The 19,264-nt window shown below is 40.4% G+C and overlaps 1 protein-coding gene across 3 annotated transcripts in view; it reads left to right on the top strand.

Annotated features, from left to right (window-relative positions):
• TTN (titin) overlaps nucleotides 1–19,264 on the top strand; it is a 270,195-nt gene that overhangs the window by 237,913 nt on the left and 13,018 nt on the right. For all 3 annotated transcript variants that reach the window (XM_070508508.1, XM_070508506.1, XM_070508505.1), the window contains 27 exons: nucleotides 420–716; nucleotides 824–1,411; nucleotides 1,522–1,824; nucleotides 1,942–2,238; nucleotides 3,611–3,898; nucleotides 4,011–4,310; nucleotides 4,580–4,882; nucleotides 4,980–5,285; nucleotides 5,406–7,172; nucleotides 7,498–7,791; nucleotides 8,487–8,774; nucleotides 8,892–9,191; nucleotides 9,288–11,354; nucleotides 11,457–11,759; nucleotides 11,872–12,177; nucleotides 12,290–12,580; nucleotides 12,674–12,970; nucleotides 13,099–13,404; nucleotides 14,306–14,611; nucleotides 14,697–14,978; nucleotides 15,160–15,753; nucleotides 15,880–16,167; nucleotides 16,270–16,569; nucleotides 17,026–17,328; nucleotides 17,756–18,058; nucleotides 18,158–18,742; nucleotides 18,861–19,166. In XM_070508508.1, coding sequence (XP_070364609.1) covers nucleotides 420–716; nucleotides 824–1,411; nucleotides 1,522–1,824; nucleotides 1,942–2,238; nucleotides 3,611–3,898; nucleotides 4,011–4,310; nucleotides 4,580–4,882; nucleotides 4,980–5,285; nucleotides 5,406–7,172; nucleotides 7,498–7,791; nucleotides 8,487–8,774; nucleotides 8,892–9,191; nucleotides 9,288–11,354; nucleotides 11,457–11,759; nucleotides 11,872–12,177; nucleotides 12,290–12,580; nucleotides 12,674–12,970; nucleotides 13,099–13,404; nucleotides 14,306–14,611; nucleotides 14,697–14,978; nucleotides 15,160–15,753; nucleotides 15,880–16,167; nucleotides 16,270–16,569; nucleotides 17,026–17,328; nucleotides 17,756–18,058; nucleotides 18,158–18,742; nucleotides 18,861–19,166 — 12,168 coding nt within the window. The remainder of the gene's footprint in view (nucleotides 1–419; nucleotides 717–823; nucleotides 1,412–1,521; nucleotides 1,825–1,941; nucleotides 2,239–3,610; nucleotides 3,899–4,010; nucleotides 4,311–4,579; nucleotides 4,883–4,979; nucleotides 5,286–5,405; nucleotides 7,173–7,497; nucleotides 7,792–8,486; nucleotides 8,775–8,891; nucleotides 9,192–9,287; nucleotides 11,355–11,456; nucleotides 11,760–11,871; nucleotides 12,178–12,289; nucleotides 12,581–12,673; nucleotides 12,971–13,098; nucleotides 13,405–14,305; nucleotides 14,612–14,696; nucleotides 14,979–15,159; nucleotides 15,754–15,879; nucleotides 16,168–16,269; nucleotides 16,570–17,025; nucleotides 17,329–17,755; nucleotides 18,059–18,157; nucleotides 18,743–18,860; nucleotides 19,167–19,264) is intronic.

The raw sequence follows: 19,264 nt of genomic DNA, 5'->3' as shown, positions 1-19,264 counted from the left end.
TTGATATAGCTAGAAGTGGATAACATATGTTGAATTTAAGTATAATTGAATTTGACTGCACATATATGTATATATATAGTGTGCGCAGACATTGTATGATGAAGTTTCTTACAAGATTGTTCATCTCATTCTTCATTTTTATACCCATAATAAATTTGGGATAAACTTTATCATTTAATCTGGTCATTTGACACAATTCGAATTTGAATGCCATGACAGGCTATGACATGTAATGACAAAGCCTGAGGAAGCTTTGCTTGGTTCAGAAGACAAACTAGGCATATAAAAAGTAAGAAAGACTCAAATCAAAGTAAATATATGGCCTTTGTTTAAAATTTTTCTTTTCACAATGCAGGAAGAACACATATGGAAAAAACATTGTCATAATCTTCCCTTTCTTTTGATGTTTTACTTTTCAGAAAAACCAAGCCCACCTGAAAAACTTGGAGTAACAAGTGTATCCAAGGATAGTGTTTCCCTGACCTGGCTGAAGCCAGAACACGATGGTGGAAGCAGAATTGTACATTATGTCGTTGAAGCACTAGAAAAAGGACATAAAAATTGGTTTAAATGTGCAGTGGTCAAGTCAACCCATCACGTTGTTTCTGGTCTGAGGGAGAATTCTGAATACTTTTTCCGGGTGTTTGCTGAAAATCAAGCTGGTCTGAGTGACCCAAGAGAGCTTCTGCTTCCTGTTCTTATTAAGGAGCAACTAGGTATGTCCAATTTTACGTAGAAGCAAACTTTGAAATTATTTACATTGATTTAAGGTAATTTTTAGAAAGTCTTTTTTGCCTTCATCTGCCATACTCTTATTTTTCAGAACCACCTGAAATCGATATGAAGAATTTCCCAAGTCAAACCGTATATGTCAGAGCTGGTTCAAACCTTAAAGTTGACATTCCAATTTCTGGAAAACCACTGCCCAAAGTGACCTTATCAAGAGATGGTGTCCCCCTGAAAGCAACCATGAGATTTAACACTGAAATTACTGCTGAGAACCTCACCATCAATCTCAAAGAAAGTGTTGCTGCTGATGCTGGAAGATATGAGATCACTGCTGCCAACTCTAGTGGAACAACAAAAACTTTCATTAACATCATTGTCCTGGACAGGCCTGGTCCCCCAACTGGCCCTGTTGTTATTAGTGATATAACTGAAGAAAGTGTGACTCTCAAATGGGAGCCACCTAAGTATGATGGTGGAAGTCAGGTTACCAATTATATTGTACTCAAGAGAGAGACAAGTACTGCAGTATGGACTGAAGTGTCCGCAACAGTTGCAAGAACCACGATTAAAGTCATGAAACTGACCAGAGGAGAAGAATACCAATTCCGCATCAAGGCAGAAAACCGCTTTGGCATCAGCGATCACATAGATTCAGCTTGTGTGGTTGTCAAACTCCCATACAGTAAGTTGTCAAGCTTTTAAAAGATCCCAGGTTTTCATTTAATAATTTCATTATTAAAAAATAAACGTCTTAAATGTCTGTATTAACCTATGGGTTTCTCTCTCTTATAGCAACACCTGGACCACCATCTACACCATGGGTCACTAATGTCACTCAGGAAAGCATCACTGTGAGCTGGCATGAACCAGTATCCAACGGAGGCAGTGCAGTTATAGGTTATCACCTGGAAATGAAAGACAGAAACAGTATTTTATGGCAAAAAGTCAACAAAATGATCATCCGCACAACTCACTTCAAAGTCACAACAATCAGTGCTGGACTTATTTATGAATTCAGAGTATATGCAGAAAATGCTGCTGGTGTTGGAAAGCCCAGCCATGCTTCCGAACCAGTCCTAGCCATTGATGCCTGTGGTATGTATTTGTCATGGGAAAGATGGTTCTGGCTACTTAAAAATGCAAATCTTATTTCCACAAAGCAAAATAATGTTGACAGAAGAGCCACTAATCTGCTTTCTCTTATTACCACAGAACCCCCAAGAAACATCCGTATCACTGATATTTCAAAGAACTCTGTCAGCCTTTCATGGCAACAACCAGCTTTTGATGGAGGAAGCAAGATTACAGGCTACATTGTTGAGAGACGAGACCTTCCAGATGGCAGATGGACCAAGGCCAGCTTCACCAATGTTATTGAGACTCAATTCATTGTCTCTGGCTTGACTCAGAATTCTCAGTACGAATTCCGTGTCTTTGCTAGGAATGCCATTGGTTCCATCAGCAATCCATCCGAGGTTGTAGGCCCCGTTACATGCATTGATTCTTATGGTAAGCATTTTAAGCACTTTGAATCCCAATAACAATTTAAATCAATATTTTTTCTTACTTTTTCTGATCCTAATCTATAGAATAACTTTTACTACACACCTTAGATTTTTAGAGAAAATTATGAACTAACTGGGAGTTAGGAAAATTCCTTAACTTCTCCAGGCCTCTTTTAACTGTAAAATGTGAGATTTGGACTACAGGATATCTAAAGGCCTTCCCAGCATCAGCCTTTCATGATTCTTTGATTGTATGATTTGGTGTTTTCACTCTTCTATTTTTAATTATCAGAATCAATAATTAAAACCATGGTTGAGTTCCCAGAGACTATTCTTCTTAAAAGTGAAAGACTAAACAGAGGCGTTAATGATGATAGTATTAGCAGCAGCTAACATTTACTGGGTACCTTCCACAAATTTTCTCCCTTAGTCCTAACAACCATAAGATTAGCCCATTTTACAGAAGAGAAACTGAGGTGTAGAGAACTTATGTAACTTCCCCAATATCAAGCAGCTCATTCGTGATAGGGTAGGGATTCAGACACACTCCAGAACTCTCTACATTGCTGTCAGTCCAAAATACGCATACTTGACCATTCTGGAAAATAAATGGTACATTCATCTCAAGAGTGGTTTAAAAATTAAAATTTCATGAGAGTTAAGTACCCTGTGACACTTTTTCTAAAAGTCCTCCATTTTCAAAGAGGAGTCTCTAAGGTGTTTGGGCATAAGTATCTACTCCCATCCTCATGCTGAGAATCCCAGAGCAGCTTTTTGTGAATCAGGCTTTGTGGATACTGAATCAGTATTTGTGAGACTGTGAAGCAAGTCAAATTTTGTTGTGTTTCTCAAAAGTTCTAAGCAGCCTGGCAGAAAATCTGTCCAATGAAATATGTAGCTCTGTGAGTAGAGAATTGAGACTTCAAGGGTCTGACATGAACTACCCACACTCGGATACCAGCAAACTGAGAAGGGAAAATAAAAAGTAGAGGAGGCAGTTAGAGGAAGAGGAAGAAGAACTGAGAATGAAAGAAAATGTATAATGCAGCTTCTTCAATGATGCCCTAACTACTGCATCCCATTTCATCCCTGGAATAAAACACCCAATAGACTTTCAAATACATTTCAAAGGCACTTAAGTCCCTGTGCAACCAGTACAGTGTCGTTGGGATATAGAGCTTGCTCACAGTCTTTCTTCTGGGACAGAAGAGTGGCTTGTAAAATTGAAATGTTTAAAATAATAGGTAAATGGGATTAGAACTACCATGTGTATTTATATTCATTAATAAGGGCAAATGACCTTACTTTGAAGTTGTTGCAATTATTTTTTTCGTCCTTGTGATCTTTTAAATATTCCTCATCTGTTTTTCTTGCAGGTGGACCTGTAATTGATTTGCCTCTAGAATATACAGAAGTTGTCAAATACAGAGCAGGTACATCTGTGAAGCTCAGAGCTGGCATTTCTGGCAAACCTGAGCCTACAATTGAGTGGTTTAAAGATGATAAAGAGTTACAAACCAATGCACTTCTGTGTGTCGAAAATACCACTGACCTTGCGTCTATACTCATCAAAGACGCAAATCGCCTTAATAGTGGAAGATATGAATTAAAACTAAGGAATGCCATGGGCTCAGCTTCAGCCACCATCAGAGTGCAGATCCTTGGTAGGTACTGAATACAGGCCAACATCGTATTTTGTTTACCTAAAACTTAGTAATTTTAAATTAGTAGCCTTTTTAAAAGTACTAACGTACTGTTTTGTTCTTTCATTGACAGACAAACCAGGACCTCCAGGTGGACCAATTGAATTTAAGACCGTCACTGCTGAAAAGATCACTCTGCTCTGGCGGCCTCCAGTAGATGATGGCGGTGCAAAAATCACCCACTACGTTGTGGAAAAGCGTGAAACAAGCCGCGTTGTGTGGTCTATGGTGTCTGAACATTTGGAAGAGTGCATCATTACCACCACCAAAATTATCAAAGGAAACGAATACGTCTTCCGGGTTCGCGCTGTGAACAAATATGGAATTGGTGATCCACTGGAATCTGATCCAGTGGTAGCAAAGAATGCATTTGGTGAGACATGATTTCATTAAAAAACTGAAATTGAACACTTGAAACCTTTAAAAGTAAATATAAATAATTCCGCTAGCTTGTAAATAGGTTTTCTTAGAACGATTTTGATTTTCTTTTGTATCTCGTCTCCTCTCATTATCATCCTTTTCACAAGGCAGAAAGTATAATAAATGAAACTAATATTCTTGGATAGGATCTGAAGATTGAAAGGTAGAATTTATCAATAACGTTGATCCTTTGAACTCATTTTCTTTTTCCTTTCTAAATAGTTACACCTGGGCCTCCAAGCATACCAGAGGTGACAAAGATTACCAAGAATTCAATGACTGTTGTCTGGAACAGGCCAGTTGCAGATGGTGGTAGTGAAATAAGTGGCTATTTCCTTGAAAAACGAGACAAGAAGAGTCTAGGATGGTTTAAAGTACTCAAGGAGACTATCCGTGACACCAGACAGAAAGTGGCAGGACTCACGGAAAACAGTGACTATCAATACAGAGTTTGTGCTGTAAATGCTGCTGGACAGGGTCCATTTTCGGAACCATCTGACTTCTACAAAGCGGCTGATCCTATTGGTAAGTGCTCATAAATGCAGCATCTTCACCTGTCTTCTTTCCTGTCACTAAATTTTACATGAGTGTGTAACTACTGTATTGTGAATGGTCATTCCAGATCCTCCAGGCCCACCAGCTAAGATAAGAATCGCAGATTCAACTAAATCATCCATCACTCTTGGCTGGAGTAAACCTGTCTATGATGGGGGCAGTGCTGTGACTGGATATGTTGTTGCAATGAGACAAGGAGAAGAAGAGGAATGGACTGTTGTCTCTACCAAAGGAGAAGTCAGAACTACAGAATATGTGGTATCTAACCTGAAACCTGGAGTCAATTACTATTTCCAGGTATCCGCTGTAAACTGTGCTGGACAAGGAGAACCTATAGAAATGACTGAGCCTGTACAAGCTAAAGATATACTTGGTATGTACCTATTGGTATGATTGTAGGGTTGTTTTTTTTTTTGAGTACCTCTGAATGATTAGAAAATTACTCATTTTCTTGCTTTAAAATTCATGGTATATGTCCATTTTATGTCTACAGAGGAACCAGAGATCGACCTAGATGTGGCTCTCAGAACCTCTATTATAGCTAAAGCCGGTGAAGATGTACATGTGTTCATACCGTTTAAAGGCAGACCTCCACCTACTGTCACATGGAGAAAAGATGAGAAGAATCTTGGCAGTGATGCCAGATATAGCATTCAAAACACTGATTCATCTTCGTTACTCATTATTCCTCAAGTCACTCGCAATGATACGGGAAAATATATTCTCACAATAGAAAATGGAGTTGGTCAGCCAAAGTCTTCAACTGTGAGTGTCAAAGTGCTTGATACGCCAGCCGCCTGCCAGAAACTACAGATTAAACATGTTTCTCAAGGCACAGTCACATTGTTCTGGGATCCTCCTCTCATTGATGGAGGATCTCCCATAATTAATTACATCATTGAAAAGAGAGATGCCACCAAGAGAACATGGTCCTCAGTGTCACACAAATGTTCCAGCACAACCTTTAAGGTAAAAGATTTGTCAGAAAAAACTCCATTCTTCTTCAGAGTTCTCGCAGAAAATGAAATTGGAATCGGGGAACCTTGTGAAACTACAGAGCCAGTGAAGGCTGCCGAAGTACCAGCTCCAATACGTGATCTCTCAGTGAAAGATTCAACAAAGACATCTGTTACCCTGAGCTGGACCAAGCCTGACTTTGATGGTGGTAGTGTCATCACAGAATATGTTGTGGAAAGGAAAGGTAAAGGTGAACAAACATGGTCACATGCTGGCATAAGTAAAACATGTGAAATTGAGGTTGGCCAACTTAAGGAACTGTCAGAACTGGAATTCAGAGTGTCTGCCAAAAATGAGAAAGGACTGAGTGATGCTGTCACTATTGGGCCAGTTACAGTGAAAGAACTTGTAATTACACCTGAAGTTGACCTGTCAGAAATCCCTGGGGCGCAAGTCGCTGTGAGAATTGGGCATAATGTGCACCTCGAATTACCTTACAAAGGAAAACCCAAACCGTCTATCAGTTGGCTGAAAGATGGTTTGCCATTGAAAGAAAGTGAATATGTTCGTTTCAGTAAAACTGAAAACAAAATTACTTTGAGTATTAAGAATGTCAAGAAGGAAAATGGAGGGAAATACACCGTTATTCTTGATAATGCAGTTTGTAGAACCTCAGTTCCCATTACAATCATCACACTTGGCCCACCATCAAAGCCCAAAGGGCCCGTTCGATTTGATGAAATCAAGGCTGACAGTGTCATCATGTCATGGGATGTGCCTGACGATGATGGAGGAGGAGAAATTACTTGTTACAGCATTGAGAAGCGGGAAGCTTCACAAAAAAATTGGAAGATGGTGTGCTCGAGTGTTGCCAGGACAACTTTCAAAGTTCCTAATCTAGTCAAAGATGCTGAATACCAGTTTAGAGTTAGGGCAGAAAACAGATACGGAGTCAGCCAGCCACTTGTCTCGACCATCATTGTGGCAAAACACCAGTTCAGGATTCCTGGCCCTCCAGGAAAGCCAGTTATATACAATGTGACTTCTGATGGAATGTCACTAACCTGGGATGCTCCAGTTTATGACGGTGGTGCAGAAGTTACTGGGTTCCATGTTGAAAAGAAAGAAAGAAATAGCATCCTCTGGCAAAGAATTAATACATCACCAATATCTGGAAGAGAATACAGAGCTACTGGACTAATGGAAGGCCTGGATTACCAGTTCCGTGTATATGCTGAAAATTCTGCCGGCCTAAGCGCACCTAGTGACCCAAGCAAATTTACCTTAGCTGTTTCCCCAGTAGGTAAGTGATTGAGCATTATTCAAATATATTTGATTTAGCAACTGAACATGTTAGTAATAAGTAAATCAAACAGTGCTTTTCTTCTACATATCACCTTCTCATATATCTTCTTGTCACTAGAGAGCTGGTCAAGTAAAACAAGGGGGATGATTATAAATCAGTCTAATAAAGAAATTTAAAGTTCTTTTTAAAGACTATGATACAAAAAATTGAATAATGGTTGAAAAAGAGTTTGGGGGATTTATTCATTTTATTTTCCTTCCATTGATGATTAAGAGTTGATTACAGAAATAATGACACATTTAACTTCCATGTAACTTTTTAGACCCACCTGGCACTCCTGACTACATTGATGTCACCCGGGAAACCATCACACTGAAATGGAACCCACCATTGCGTGATGGAGGCAGTAAGATCGTGGCCTACAGCATTGAGAAACGACAAGGGAGCGATCGCTGGGTTAGATGCAACTTTACTGATGTCAGTGAATGTCAGTACACAGTGACAGGACTTAGTCCTGGGGATCGATTTGAGTTCAGAATAATTGCAAGAAATGCTGTTGGAACTATAAGCCCGCCCTCACAGTCTTCTGGCATTATTATGACAAGAGATGAAAATGGTAAGCATTTCCAACTGATTTCCAATGTGACTAAGAGCACTCACATTTTTAAAAAGGACTTTTGCTCCTGGTCTGTGAAATGGAAATAAGAACACCATTTCATACAGATGATACAAGGTTGTTATGTGGATGAATTAGATTTTCTACCTTTCAGAAGAAGAGAAGAAAAAATGTAATTTGTGCCCATTCTTTTTTACCATGTCTGTTATTCCACTCCCTTCTCATATAATTAGCATGCAAATGGGAATGAGTTTTTAGCTCTGTAATTTCATTCATAATATATAAGGAAAAAGGCTCTCAAGAATAACTGTCCACCTTTACTGAACTTACTAAACTACAACATACATCCAACAACACAATGCTTGAGTGTTGTTGATGGCCACTTACAGGAACTTGTTTGAATATGCAGCAGTATTAGGGAGTAAATGATCTGTAAATGTTTCCTTTCTCTTTTTACAAGTGGCAATGCAAGATTAGTAACATGACCAACATAACAAAAGAGACAACCTAATAATATGCAAATGTTTAACCCCATAATTTAAATTCTCAATTATTAATCCTACTTTCAGAGTAGCATTTAGTAACAGTATAAGCATTACCCTTCCAGGTTTTATGATATGGTGCTAATGAAAAATATGTTTATTTATGTCGTTATGAAACCAAACTAATATAGATTATTTCTATTTCTTTTATAGTTCCACCAATAGTAGAGTTTGGCCCTGAGTACTTTGATGGTCTTACTATTAAGTCTGGAGAGAGCCTTAGAATTAAAGCTTTGGTGCAAGGACGACCAGTACCTCGAGTAACTTGGTTCAGAGATGGAGTAGAAATTGAGAAGAAGATGAATATGGAAATAACTGATGTCCTTGGATCCACCAGCCTCTTTGTTAGAGATGCTACCCGGGACCATCGTGGTGTATATACAGTGGAAGCCAAAAATGTATCTGGCACCGCAAAAGCAGAAATTAAAGTCAAAGTACAAGGTACTTCTAAAATAGCTTCTTAATCTTACAATTTATGAGACTTGGATTAGGGACATGCATGATTGCATTTTAATGGACAAGGAAAAAGAAACTAACTCTGGAACCTTTTTCTTATAGATACACCTGGAAAAGTAGTTGGGCCAATAAGATTCACCAACATTACTGGCGAGAAGATGACCCTATGGTGGGATGCTCCACTCAATGATGGCTGTGCTCCCATAACTCACTACATCATTGAAAAACGGGAAACCAGCAGACTTGCTTGGGCACTAATTGAGGATAATTGTGAAACCCTCAGTTATACTGCTGTTAAACTAATAACTGGCAATGAATACCAATTCCGTATTTCTGCAGTTAACAAGTTTGGTGTTGGCAGGCCACTTGATTCTGACCCTGTGGTTGCTCAAATACAATACAGTAAGTGTCCATTTTTACTAAGTGGTACTATGTCATAAGATTAACTTCCAAAGCAAACACGTCTAATTGGTTTATTTCTTTATTTTCACTTTACAGCTATTCCTGATGCCCCTGGCACTCCAGAACCTAGCAATGTCACAGGCAATAGCATTACTCTGACGTGGGCAAGGCCAGAATCAGATGGTGGCAATGAAATTCAACAATATATCCTCGAAAGGAGAGAAAAGAAAAGCACACGATGGGTGAAAGTGATCAGCAAACGACCAATCTCTGAGACAAGATTCAAAGTCACTGGTCTGACAGAGGGCAATGAGTATGAATTCCACGTCATGGCTGAAAATGATGCAGGAGTAGGACCTCCAAGTGGGATCTCAAGACTAATCAAATGTAGAGAGCCAGTCAACCCACCAAGTGCTCCCACTGTGGTCAAAGTGACAGATACATCAAAGACAACTGTGAGCTTAGAATGGTCTAAGCCAGTGTTTGATGGAGGCATGGAAATAATTGGGTATATTATTGAAATGTGCAAAGCTGACTTAGGAGACTGGCACAAGGTGAATGCAGAGGCATGTGTGAAAACAAGATACACAGTCACTGATCTACAAGCCGGTGAAGAATACAAATTCCGGGTGAGTGCTATCAATGGTGCTGGAAAAGGAGACAGCTGTGAAGTGACCGGCACAATTAAAGCAGTTGACCGATTAACAGCTCCTGAGTTAGATATCGATGCAAACTTCAAGCAGACTCACGTTGTTAGAGCTGGGGCCAGTATTCGCCTCTTCATTGCCTACCAGGGTAGACCGACTCCTACAGCTGTGTGGACCAAACCTGACTCTAACCTAAGCATTCGGGCCGATATCCATACAACAGAGTCCTTCAGCACCCTCACTGTGGAAAACTGCAACAGAAATGACGCAGGGAAATATACCCTCACCGTGGAAAACAACAGTGGTAGTAAGTCAGTCACATTCACCGTAAAGGTGCTAGACTCTCCAGGCCCACCTGGCCCCATTACTTTCAAGGACGTGACCCGGGGATCTGTTACATTGATGTGGGATGCCCCTCTCCTTGATGGTGGCGCCCGCATCCATCACTACGTGGTAGAGAAACGAGAAGCAAGTCGTCGTAGCTGGCAGGTTGTCAGTGAAAAATGCATTCGTCAGATCCTCAAGGTCAACGACCTAGTAGAAGGTGTTCCGTACTATTTCCGTGTTTCTGCAGAAAACGAGTATGGTGTTGGTGAACCCTATGAAATGCCAGAACCAATGGTAGCCACAGAACAGCCTGCTCCACCTAAGAGACTTGATGTTGTTGACACAAGCAAATCCTCCGCAGTCTTAGCTTGGCTTAAACCTGACCACGATGGAGGCAGCCGGATTACTGGCTACCTGCTCGAAATGAGACAAAAGGGATCTGACTTCTGGGTTGAAGCAGGTCACACCAAACAGCTGACTTTCACAGTGGAGCGCCTTGTTGAGAACACTGAATATGAATTCCGTGTGAAGGCCAAGAATGATGCTGGCTACAGCGAACCCAGGGAAGCCTTCTCTTCTGTCATCATCAAGGAGCCTCAAATTGAGCCCACTGCTGATCTCACTGGAATTACCAATCAGCTCATAACTTGCAAAGCAGGAAGCACATTTACCATTGACGTGCCAATCAGTGGTCGTCCTGCCCCCAAAGTAACATGGAAGCTCGAGGAAATGAGACTAAAGGAGACAGATCGAGTGAGCATCACAACAACAAAAGACAGAACCACTCTGTCTGTTAAGGACAGCATGAGAGGTGACTCTGGAAGATACTTCTTGACTCTGGAAAATACAGCTGGAGTTAAAACATTTACCATCACAGTTGTGGTCATTGGAAGGCCAGGTCCAGTAACTGGCCCCATTGAGGTCTCATCTGTCTCAGCCGAATCATGTGTCCTGTCATGGGCTGAACCTAAAGATGATGGAGGCACCGATATTACTAATTATATAGTTGAAAAGCGTGAGTCGGGTACAACAGCTTGGCAGCTTGTCAATTCCAGTGTCAAGCGCACTCAGATTAAAGTCACTCATCTCACAAAATACATGGAATATTCTTTCCGTGTCAGTTCAGAGAACAGATTTGGTGTCAGCAAGCCTCTAGAATCAGCACCAATAATTGCTGAACATCCATTTGGTAAGAAAAAATAAAAATGAGATTTCAAAGTCTCCATTATTAAATATTTCCCCTAAATTTTATGAAATTGTATTCACATCTGATACCTTTGTTTCTATTTAGTCCCACCAAGCGCTCCTACCAGACCCGAAGTCTACTATGTGTCTGCCAATGCCATGTCTATTCGTTGGGAAGAACCCTACCATGATGGTGGCAGTAAAGTCATTGGCTACTGGGTTGAGAAGAAAGAACGTAATACCATTCTTTGGGTGAAAGAAAACAAAGTGCCATGCTTAGAGTGCAACTACAAAGTGACCGGTCTGGTAGAAGGACTGGAGTATCAGTTCAGAACATATGCGCTCAATGCTGCAGGGGTTAGCAAAGCCAGTGAAGCTTCACGACCTATGATGGCTCAAAACCCAGTTGGTATGTATCAAAATTTAAGGGTACATTTGTTTATTATCATTATTATTATTATTATTGACCCTAGTAGAATTCAGAGTTGTATTTTTTAACCTTACTTTTGCATCCCTTCCAGATGCACCAGGAAGACCAGAGGTAACAGATGTCACAAGATCAACAGTGTCACTGATTTGGTCTTCCCCAGTGTATGATGGAGGCAGCAAGATTGTTGGCTACATCATAGAGCGTAAGCCAGTCAGTGAAGTTGGAGACGGTCGCTGGCTGAAGTGCAACTATACCATTGTATCTGACAATTTCTTCACTGTGACTGCTCTCAGTGAAGGAGACACTTACGAATTCCGTGTGTTGGCCAAGAATGCAGCAGGGGTAATTAGCAAGGGATCAGAATCTACAGGCCCCGTCACTTGCCGAGATGAATACGGTAAAAAAAAAAAAAAAAAAAAAGAATAGTCAATGTTCTCCTTTTAAATTACCATAATTTATGTGAAAATAAACTGTCATATATTCATTCACATCTATTTTGCCTATGACAGCTCCTCCCAAAGCTGAACTGGATGCCAGATTACAGGGTGATCTGGTTACCATCAGAGCAGGCTCGGATCTTGTTCTTGATGCTGCAGTTGGTGGCAAACCTGAACCCAAAATTATCTGGACCAAAGGGGACAAGGAACTAGATCTCTGTGAAAAAATCTCTTTGCAGTATACTGGCAAACGAGCAACTGCTGTGATCAAATTCTGTGACAGAAGTGACAGTGGAAAATACACTTTAACAGTGAAGAATGCCAGTGGGACCAAGGCCGTGTCTGTCCTGGTCAAAGTTCTTGGTGAGTATGTCAAGTGCTCTTTTATTTTTCTAGCATTTTCAAGTGTGGGCAGAAAGAAAGATTTTCATCATTGCTTGTCATTCCCCGTTTCAGATTCCCCTGGCCCATGTGGAAAGCTCACCGTCAGCAGAGTAACAGAGGAGAAGTGCACTTTAGCCTGGAGCCTTCCTCAGGAAGATGGAGGAGCAGAAATAACACACTACATCGTGGAAAGACGTGAGACTAGCAGGCTCAACTGGGTGATTGTTGAAGGCGAATGCCCAACCCTATCCTATGTAGTTACCAGACTCATCAAGAACAATGAATACATATTCCGAGTGCGAGCAGTAAACAAATATGGCCCTGGTGTGCCTGTTGAGTCAGAGCCGATTGTAGCCAGAAACTCATTCAGTGAGTATTAACACTTTTAAATAACTTGGTAGTTGAAATGTAATGGGATTGGGGGAGAGGAGGGCAGTCATATCAATAGTGATTTTGTGCAATTCTGATCATCCTTATTTTCATAAAAATGTAAACAGCTATTCCATCACAACCTGGCATGCCTGAAGAAGTTGGAGCTGGCAAAGAGCATATCATCATTCAGTGGGTAAAACCTGAATCTGATGGCGGCAATGATATCAGCAACTACCTAGTAGACAAACGTGAGAAGAAGAGCTTGCGCTGGACACGTGTCAACAAAGACTATGTGGTGTATGATACCAGGCTGAAGGTGACTGGCCTGATGGAAGGTTGTGACTACCAGTTCCGGGTGACTGCAGTGAATGCTGCTGGTAACAGTGAACCCAGTGAAGCTTCCAACTTTATCTCATGCAGAGAACCATCATGTGAGTTCCAAGAATCATACATAAACCTAATCCAATCAAAACCATATTACAAATAATTTTCCAACATGCCATTTCCAACAACTTGTATGAATTGATGAATGGTCTAGAAAAGCATATGCTTATTAGAAGGATCTTAAATATAGCCTAAGTCAGAGAACGTTTTAACTTACTACTCCGTTGATAAGTTAGCAATCACATGGCTGAAACTTGTTGCAGTATTTTCCTATCTATGAAAAAAATAAATTATTCTACTATCAATATGAAAGGGATACATTTTATAAATCTTCCTAAGAGTGGGGGAAAAATACATTGTAGTGATAATAACCACTGAAAAGAAAAAAGACAAAGTCTCTTTTAAGAAGAGGCATAGCAGAGCATAAAGTTTCTAGTATCTTATTAAGTACCTAACAAAATAATTGTCACAAGAGCTTCAAAAATAACTGACAAATCCTTGCATAGAGTTTGAGCCTAGGAACTAAAAGGAAGAAAACATTGGGACTGTATGGGGAAGTAGAATAAACTGATTCCTGTACTCACTGGAAATGTAGAGGTGACAAGTGATATTAACTGTGTGAAAGGTGAGCAACTAAAGCAAAGTCTCTGAGAATGGGTACTTTAAGCAATGAGCTCAGCTAGAAGAACACAGCATAGCCAGCTAAAGTAGCAGGAAAGAAATATCTACCTCTCTAAAGAAGTTTAATTCTTAAAATAATAATAATAATAGTGATAATATAGCATACAGTGGTGTCCTGTAATATCAGAAGAGCCAAGATACAAAGATTATCTTGGTGAGTGTGGACAAAGAACAATGATACCTTTGTGAGTCTTGAAAATCAAAAATATAGATCTCAAAGCTTCCTTATTTGTATAATATCTGAATTCCCTTTTTTAAATTCCATAGATACTCCTGGACCACCTTCTGCTCCAAGGGTTGTGGATACCACCAAGCACAGCATTAGTTTGGCATGGACCAAGCCCATGTATGATGGTGGTGTTGACATCACAGGATATGTTCTTGAAATGCAAGAGAAGGGCACTGATCAGTGGTACCGAGTGCATACCAACGCCACAATAAGAAATACTGAATTCACTGTGCTAGACCTTAAAATGGGCCAGAAATATTCCTTCAGAGTTGCTGCTGTGAACGTGAAGGGTATGAGTGAATATAGTGAGTCAACCGCCGAAATTGAGCCCGTGGAAAGACTAGGTATTTATAATATAAGCTTTTAGGTGAAGTATTCTCTCATCACATCTGTTCATGAATTGATTAAGTTTTGACATTTACTTTCCAGAAATACCAGATCTTGAGCTTGCAGATGATCTAAAGAAGACTGTGACCCTCAGAGCTGGGGCCTCATTGCGCCTGATGGTGTCTGTATCTGGAAGACCACCTCCTGTCATCACATGGAGCAAGAAAGGCATTGACCTTGCAAGTCGGGCAATTATTGACACCACTGAGAGCTACTCTTTACTTATTGTGGACAAAGTTAACCGGTACGATGCTGGAAAATACACCATTGAAGCCGAAAATCAATCTGGCAAGAAATCAGCAACAGTTCTTGTTAAAGTATATGGTATGTATTTGTCTTAAAATTGACTATGCTGTGAGTAGACTCTTTAAAAAGATACACTTTGACCTATGATTGCACACCTCTTGAGAGGAACTATGTTAAGTATGTTTTCCTGCCAAAAAAAAAAACATCTATCAACCAATCAGGCAAATAAGAAGTATGGATCTTTCATTCTGTTTTTCAGATACTCCTGGTCCTTGTCCTTCAGTGAAAGTTAAGGAAGTATCCAGAGATTCTGTGACCATTACTTGGGAAATTCCCACAATTGATGGTGGAGCTCCTGTCAACAATTACATTATTGAGAAGCGTGAAGCTGCCATGAGAGCATTCAAAACAGTAACTACCAAATGCAGCAAGACACTTTACCGAATTTCTGGACTTGTAGAAGGATGCATGTACTATTTCAGAGTGTTGCCAGAAAATATCTATGGCATTGGAGAACCTTGTGAAACATCTGATGCAGTTCTAGTCTCCGAAGTACCTTTGGTGCCTACAAAGCTAGAAGTGGTGGATGTCACCAAATCAACTGTGAGTCTTGCCTGGGAAAAACCACTCTATGATGGTGGTAGCCGACTCACTGGATATGTTCTCGAGGCCTGCAAAGCTGGCACTGAGAGATGGATGAAGGTTGCCACCTTAAAACCCACAGTCCTAGAGCACACAGTTATTTCCTTAAATGAAGGTGAACAGTACTTATTTAGAGTAAGGGCACAAAATGAGAAAGGCGTGTCAGAACCAAGAGAGATCGTCACAGCCGTTACTGTACAAGATCTCAGAGGTATGTACCAGATCACCAAAAAAAAAAAACAATAACAGTAAAGCAAAATAAAGAAAACAGTCAGAATTCATGACACTGTCATTAGAAATAATGCTTAAGAATAAATGCCTACTTTCTTTCTCATAGTGTTGCCAACCATCGATCTTTCCACAATGCCTCAAAAGACCATCCATGTCCCAGCGGGCAGACCAGTAGAGCTGGTGATACCAATCGCTGGTCGCCCACCTCCTGCTGCTTCCTGGTTCTTTGCTGGTTCTAAACTAAGAGAATCAGACCGTGTCACAGTTGAAACTCATACTAAAGTAGCTAAATTAACCATCCGTGAAACCACTATCAGAGATACTGGAGAATACACACTTGAATTGAAGAATGTAACTGGAACTACTTCAGAGACCATTAAAGTTATCATTCTTGGTAAGGATGTGTGACAAAGACACAAGCAAGTTGTTGGTGTTCAGTCTCCCAATTTTAATTTGAAGTGAAAATTAATTTCCTGAATTTCTTTTTCTTTCACAGACAAGCCTGGTCCACCAACTGGGCCTATCAAGATTGATGAAATTGAAGCTACTTCAGTTACCATTTCCTGGGAACCACCTGAATTGGATGGTGGTGCTCCACTGAGTGGCTATGTGGTAGAACAACGTGATGCCCATCGTCCAGGATGGCTGCCAGTGTCTGAATCAGTGACTAGACAGACATTTAAGTTTACCAGACTCACTGAAGGAAATGAGTATGTGTTCCGTGTGGCTGCAACCAACCGCTTCGGGATTGGATCTTACTTGCAATCTGAGGTCATAGAATGTCGCAGCAGCATCAGTAAGTCCTCAGACCCTTCCACCATTCTCCCCATCTCTGATTCGGAATGTTAACAAAAAAGAGATTTGTTTTTAATATGCCCTACTATAAGTAAAAATAGGTCACAAAATTAACCCTAGGGTCTTCCTAAGATTTCTAAACCTCCTTTTCTTGGAAGTTTTCAACATAGATTTTTTTTTTTAATGAAAGAAAGAAGGAGAGAGTTATGGAGGGATAGATAGAAGAGAGGGAGGAAGGACTAGCTATGCTATAGTGAGAAAAAAATAAGAGTGCATGCTTAATAAATGTTTATAGAATTGAAAATGAGGAACAGCAAGAAAAGTACAAAAATGAAAACACTGGAAAAAGTCTCAAGAGTCATATACTGTTTAAAAAGCTAAGACACAGACAAATCTATGAGTCTTTATTTTAATTTATTCATATTGCCATGTTGTGTTTCCCTCTGTCTTGCTGTAGGTATTCCTGGACCTCCGGAAACATTACAGATATTTGATGTCTCCCGTGATGGCATGACACTCACTTGGTATCCACCAGAGGATGATGGTGGCTCCCAGGTGACTGGATATATTGTGGAGCGCAAAGAAGTGAGAGCAGATCGATGGGTCCGTGTAAATAAAGTACCAGTAACCATGACACGGTACCGTTCCACTGGCCTTATTGAAGGCTTAGAATATGAACACCGTGTCACAGCCATTAATGCAAGAGGGACTGGAAAACCAAGTCGTCCTTCCAAACCCATCGTTGCCATGGATCCAATTGGTAAATATGTTTTGTATAAATCAGGTTTACTGAGGTATAATTTAATGTGGTAAAATTCACTCTTCTTATATAGTTCTATAAGTTTTGGAAAATGTACCACTGTGTAACGACCCTCACAATCAAAATATAGAATATTTCCATCAAGTTAATATTTCTAAAAGCACTTTAAAAACTGTAGATAAATGTAAGATAGTAGGAGTGATCATAAAGCACATTTAAGACAGAGGAAAAGGGAAGAACTATATTTTTAATTTTAATTTTAAGTATTTTTAATTGATAAAATGAATGGAATTTTTACAAAATGAAAAATATTCTAATACAAACAGTCCATATTTCCATAACTCACTGAATTTGTTAGGCAGCACAGTTGATTGTCAGCTTTGCAGCAACTTTAACAAGTATGCTATGGTCTTATTCTTATTCCCAGCTCCTCCAGGAAAGCCTCAAAACCCAAGAGTTACTGATACAACAAGGACATCAGTCTCCCTGGCCTGGAGTGTTCCAGAAGATGAAGGAGGATCTAAAGTCACAGGTTACTTGATTGAAATGCAAAAAGTAGATCAACATGAATGGACCAAATGTAACACCACCCCAACCAAGATTCGGGAGTATACTCTAACACACCTACCTCAGGGCGCTGAGTACAGATTCCGTGTCCTAGCTTGTAATGCTGGCGGACCTGGGGAGCCCGCCGAGGTACCAGGAACAGTCAAAGTCACCGAAATGCTTGGTAAGACATATGATCATCTACTTTCTGCTATAATTGCCTTAAGACTTTTTGCCTACCAAAAAAAAAAATGCTGAATTGTAACCCTCTCTTTTTCCCCAGAATATCCTGATTATGAACTAGATGAAAGATACCAGGAAGGTATCTTTGTAAGACAAGGTGGAGTCATCAGACTTACCATACCAATTAAAGGAAAACCATTCCCAATATGCAAATGGACCAAGGAGGGCCAAGATATTAGTAAGCGTGCCATGATTGCAACATCTGAAACGCACACTGAGCTTGTGATCAAAGAAGCAGACAGAGATGATTCTGGCACTTACGACCTGGTTCTGGAAAACAAATGTGGCAAAAAGGCTGTTTATATCAAGGTCAGGGTGATAGGAAACCCCAACACTCCAGAAGGGCCACTTGAATATGACGACATACAAGCTCGCTCTGTAAGGGTCAGCTGGAGACCACCTGCTGATGATGGTGGTGCTGACATCTTGGGATACATCCTCGAGAGACGAGAAGTGCCTAAATCTGCCTGGTATACCATTGACTCCAGAGTCCGAGGTACATCTCTGGTGGTAAAAGGCCTCAAAGAAAACGTGGAGTACCATTTCCGTGTTTCAGCTGAAAACCAGTTTGGAATTAGCAAACCCTTGAAATCTGAGGAACCAGTCATACCAAAAACACCACTGAGTAAGTGCTCTTCCAACCACACATTTTACAATTCTTTTGTTTTGAAATGAAAGCCACCAGCCTACAAGATTTGGGACTGTACTCTAACACATGTGTGTTTTCCACTTACAATTCCTAGACCCTCCGGAGCCTCCAAGCAATCCTCCAGAAGTACTGGATGTGACCAAGAGTTCTGTCAGCCTGTCCTGGTCACGGCCCAAAGACGATGGTGGTTCTCGAGTTACAGGCTACTACATTGAACGCAGGGAGACATCAACTGACAAGTGGGTCAGACACAACAAGACTCAGATAACCACCACAATGTACACCGTCACCGGGCTTGTTCCTGATGCTGAATATCAGTTCCGCATCATTGCACAGAATGATGTTGGCCTAAGCGAGACCAGCCCTGCTTCTGAACCAGTTGTTTGCAAAGATCCATTTGGTAAGGAGAGAGTTTCCAAAGGGGTTAGAATCAAAGAGGCAAGCCATCTTTGGTCTTTCTCTTTTATTTCAACAGTAAAGCTGATTTCTTTTTCAATT

The sequence above is a fragment of the Equus asinus genome, chromosome 4 (genome assembly GCF_041296235.1).
Source record: "Equus asinus isolate D_3611 breed Donkey chromosome 4, EquAss-T2T_v2, whole genome shotgun sequence".
NCBI lineage: Eukaryota > Metazoa > Chordata > Mammalia > Perissodactyla > Equidae > Equus > Equus asinus.
The sequence above is the reverse complement of the archived record's forward strand: the minus strand, read 5'-3'. Positions and strand labels throughout refer to the sequence as shown.